Source organism: Arctopsyche grandis, chromosome 6 (genome assembly GCF_051622035.1).
Source record: "Arctopsyche grandis isolate Sample6627 chromosome 6, ASM5162203v2, whole genome shotgun sequence".
NCBI lineage: Eukaryota > Metazoa > Arthropoda > Insecta > Trichoptera > Hydropsychidae > Arctopsyche > Arctopsyche grandis.
This window is the reverse complement of record NC_135360.1, coordinates 13,583,137-13,587,184: the sequence shown is the minus strand read 5'-3', so window position 1 is coordinate 13,587,184 and position 4,048 is coordinate 13,583,137. Positions and strand designations below refer to the sequence as shown.

Here is a 4,048-nt window from a genome sequence, read left to right as displayed (position 1 = left end):
ACTGGCACTGAGTGCGAGCCGCATTACTTCTTAATAAATACCTTATATTTATTTTTATATATTAGATTTATTATTATAATAAATACATTATATAAATGGATCAGTGGAGGCTCGTCTCTATGGGCTGCGGGGCTACAGTCCTCCCAGTATAGTACAAATGCATGCTATTTTTGCCATCCATATGGGCTGCAGGGCTGCAGCCTCCCAGTATAGTACATGTGCATGCTATTTTTGTCTGCATTTGATCATCGGTATGGTCAACGACCTATTACATCCCGATTAATGTCTGCAGCCCCCCCCCCCCCCCCTCTATGAATTCTCACGAGCCACCACTGAAATGGATAGATAATAATAATAACAAAATAATGAATAATGTCACCTGACAGGTGGCTTCAATGCGCCACACCAGTCTTATATAATTTGTACATGATTTCTCACGCTATGGTTGAAGTATTCGGAAGTATTTGCAGTTTTATATGCTGTTCGTATTTGATTGTATTTTACTTGACACGATGGTAGCACTGTTGTAGAATTGCATATGTTGGCATAAGTGTGATGAGGCGAGAGTGAGAGCAACGGTAGCATTCGACAGCTGTCAGATAGTAGTGTAAAGTCAAAATTCGAAATGTCGGTGGAAACAGTACCCAAGGACCTACGAGGCCTCAGAGCATGCCTTGTTTGTTCATTAATTAAGGTTGTTGTATATTCTTAGTATATACTTCATCATCACTTAGTGATATTAGTTAACTAAGCGAAAATAACCTAAAAATTGTTGTTGCATAGAATTACGCATTTTCTTAACGCTTTGATTTTATTGCAGACTTTAGACCAATTTGAATATGACGGATGCGACAACTGTGAAGAGTTTTTAAGAATGAAAAATAATAAGGACAATGTTTATGACTGTACGAGTAATAATTTTGATGGGTATAATTAAATTTCTTTAATTGAATATTTCACATGTGTGTGTGTACTTTGATCCGAATTCTCTTGGACATGTCCTCTTTAAAAACGTTCGGCAGATTTTTTTTAATATCTGTTCGGAATTGTAAAAACTGGAAATCAAAATGACAATAGCATGAAAGTAATATATGCAATTAATATTTCTGTTTCATTCAGATTGTTTATGGGTCATATTTGATAGATTATTAATTATATTTTTTATGTGACTTATTACCGCTTATGGAAAAATACAAGGTTTCACATTACATGGATTCCTACTCCGCTCAACAAAACCCTTTAATGATCCTTATGTACTAAAATTACTTTATTTTTCCTTTGTAAGGTCTCACCTTGAATTTGCCTCAATTATCTGGTCACCTTTTTATTTATCCCATATTAATTGTATTGAGAAAGTTTAACTTAAATTTATTAAATCCTTACGCTACCTTTTTCCTACCTATACCCATTCTACTGTTTCCGACATTTTAAAAATCCTTTCTTTTAACAATCTTTCTGTCAGGCGACGACATACTGATGCTATATTCTTCTTTTAGCTCATAAATGGTTTCCTTGATCGTTCTGATTTACTGAATAAGGTTAATTTTAGAATCCCAGTTCGGTACTCTAGACGCGTTGCACTCTTTTCACTTGATCCTTTCAATACTAATTCCCAAAAATATTTTTATCTGCAGCGCGTTTATCGTATGTTTAACGGAGAGCTGAATGAGGTTGATCTATTTGGTATTTCCCTACATCAATTCAGGTCTAACATCAAGAGAATCTTGACCGATTGATTCATTTCTTCTCCTATTCTATTTTTCCAATATTTCCAATATTTTTATACTTTAGTTTAGTTATGTAATGTGCTATTTAATCATATTATAGCTTTCATTCTTTTCCTTTTCATTTGTTTATTTTGTATTTACCTTTTTCATTTGTTTTATATTTGTAAATTTCAATTTCTTCTTATATTCTATTTTATACCTTATACCTTTTCCAAATATTTTAATACTTTAGTTTATGCAATGTTCTACATATTTTGTCATGCCTTTATTCTTTACTTTTTAATTTGTTTTCCTTATATTTATCTTTTTCATTTTTGTAAAAATCTATTATTGGACTCGGATGTTACATATATTATTTATTTACTATTTGTTTTTTTATACATATCTATGTACATCCTGTCTGTCGATTTTTCAATTAATAAAATAAAAATAAAAATAAAATTACATGGTCAAGTACGTGTCAGTTTATTGAATAAAACTAGGACAATTTGATTGACCTATTTATTTTTATGGAAAAAACATTTTTTTTTGTTTCTTGGGTAATATTATCCAATTCCATTTACGTAATTGTCGAATCCGTCATATAAGTAAGAGAATCATGAGATTATATCAATATTAGTGTAGTTTTACATGAATTGATATTTATATATTCACTGCAAAAGCTAATTTGCTAATAATTTTATCAATATTAGTTTTTATTATTAGAACTAAAGTAGGACTATTTAAATGTCATAATTTCTGAAAATTTGAGGTAAAGTGAAACTAAAATGATTAAGAGTAAAATTTTTGTGTTAGAGCATTATACTTGGTCAGCTCTAGAAAGAGGCTTAGGAAAAACGTACATGCTATCTTCCTCGCCGCCTCTCGACTAATAGCATTTCGTGCAGAAAGTAGAACACTAATCGCGAAATGCCATTGGTCAAAATGGGTGAAAAAGACAGTATATGTGTTTTACCTCAGTGTTATCCTACACTGGATGGACAATAATCCCCTAACTCTGTTGTGGTTTTTTTAGAATGATAGCTGTCATGAGCCCTGAAGATAGTTGGGTTTGCAAGTGGCAAAGAATAAGTATGCTTAAAATTTTATTTTTTTTATATGCAATATAATGTGTATGTTCAATGTAATAATTTTAATTTTTAGCCCGATTTACTAAAGGTGTGTATGCGATATCTGTGTCGGGTCGATTGCCAGCCGGAATAATCAGAGATATGAAGAGTAGAGGCATTGCTTATAGACCCCGTGACACAAGTCAACGATAATCCTGAAATATATAGATCGACTGAATTTTGAAATTACAAATTTTCTTATAAATTGAATATTTCTTCACTTTTTGAAAGTGTACATAAGTCTTTTTAAATTCACCTTAGATAATTATTTATATACGCAATCAGTTAACATTGTTTGTAATTAGTTTGCGATACTTTTAGTATATTATTGACATGGCATTTCAACTGATAAGGTGGATTGTAATAATTGATATAACCTTAGAATTACGTAATGGTGAAATAAACATATTTCTAATAAAATAAAATCTCTTATTACCAAAATAAGGAATTCCCCAAATAAATAAAACATAATTCACATTCAAGAAAATACTTTTTATTCATCAACACAAATATATTATACTATACATATATTATACACACAATCTAATAAATAACTAGAGTGCAGAGCTAAGTGCATTTGAAACATGTAATATATTTATTAGATGGAATTAAACTTTAGCAATAACATCCACTGATCTAATACTATCTTCGCCATTCTGCTTAATCTTTCCACTGTTGACTCCACGTTTGCGATTGTTCCAAGCCTTCTTAATCAAGCTGAGTGGATTGGTGAAACATATTATTATTCCAAACTGTCAGCTGGGCTTTTCCATTTTTGGCGGAATTTTGCATTCCTCATCCGATCCCAAAATATCCTTTTCGATGTCCTTGAACTCGATGTTTTGCTCTTTCATGGCGTTCTGAAAATCGATGAATATTTTGGAGTACAATATGAATGAAAAAAGCGAGCACTGGAATTAGTGAAAAGGTCAAACCTTGACGCAAACCTGGTAGTGTTTGAAAATGTTGGCGCAAGCTGAATCGTCTGTTTTCCCTTTGAGGAATTGTTCGGAGAACCAGGAGTTGAAGCATTCGTCGTATTGCCGTTTCAGGTCTGTACATTCAGCACCGATGCTGTTCATGGTTACAGCTTTGGAAGGAGGAAACTTCCAATAACTGCGCCGCTAAAAGGATGCGAACGAGGAATATCGATATCGCACCTGACACTATACGCACACTCCCGCCCCCACCACTGCCATCATCGTCACTCAT

At 32.6% G+C, this 4,048-nt stretch overlaps 2 protein-coding genes across 3 annotated transcripts; one reads left to right on the top strand and one right to left on the bottom strand.

Moving 5' to 3' along the window:
* The first annotated feature begins 407 nt into the window (after nucleotides 1–407).
* Nucleotides 408–3,316, top strand: spt4 (Transcription elongation factor subunit spt4). Its single transcript, XM_077432078.1, has 4 exons — nucleotides 408–694; nucleotides 821–927; nucleotides 2,743–2,798; nucleotides 2,871–3,316. The coding sequence occupies exons 1-4, from the start codon at nucleotides 626–628 to the stop codon at nucleotides 2,987–2,989; spliced, it is 351 nt and encodes a 116-aa protein (XP_077288204.1). The 5' UTR covers nucleotides 408–625; the 3' UTR covers nucleotides 2,990–3,316.
* LOC143912735 (TP53-regulated inhibitor of apoptosis 1-like) lies at nucleotides 3,310–4,048 on the bottom strand. Of its 2 annotated transcripts, none has more exons than XM_077432080.1 (2): nucleotides 3,772–4,048; nucleotides 3,310–3,696 (listed from the first exon to the last, which is right to left on the bottom strand). In XM_077432080.1, exons 1-2 carry the CDS (start codon nucleotides 3,916–3,918, stop codon nucleotides 3,592–3,594), a joined length of 252 nt encoding a protein of 83 aa, XP_077288206.1. In that variant the 5' UTR covers nucleotides 3,919–4,048; the 3' UTR covers nucleotides 3,310–3,591. The 2 variants fall into 2 exon arrangements, with proteins under 2 accessions (XP_077288206.1, XP_077288207.1); XM_077432081.1 differs by having other exon boundaries at nucleotides 3,784–4,046.

What these genes read in the sequence shown, in the direction of transcription:
- spt4 (XM_077432078.1), top strand. Translation starts at nt 626, where the DNA reads ATGTCGGTGGAAACAGTACCCAAGGACCTACGAGGCCTCAGAGCATGC. An exon ending in TTGTTTGTTCATTAATTAAG is followed by an intron (nt 695 to 820) that starts GTTGTTGTATAT and finishes ATTTTATTGCAG; the next exon opens with ACTTTAGACCAATTTGAATA. An exon ending in TTGCAAGTGGCAAAGAATAA is followed by an intron (nt 2,799 to 2,870) that starts GTATGCTTAAAA and finishes TTTAATTTTTAG; the next exon opens with CCCGATTTACTAAAGGTGTG.
- LOC143912735 (XM_077432080.1), bottom strand. Translation starts at nt 3,918, where the DNA reads ATGAACAGCATCGGTGCTGAATGTACAGACCTGAAACGGCAATACGAC. An exon ending in ACTACCAGGTTTGCGTCAAG is followed by an intron (nt 3,697 to 3,771) that starts GTTTGACCTTTT and finishes ATCGATTTTCAG; the next exon opens with AACGCCATGAAAGAGCAAAA.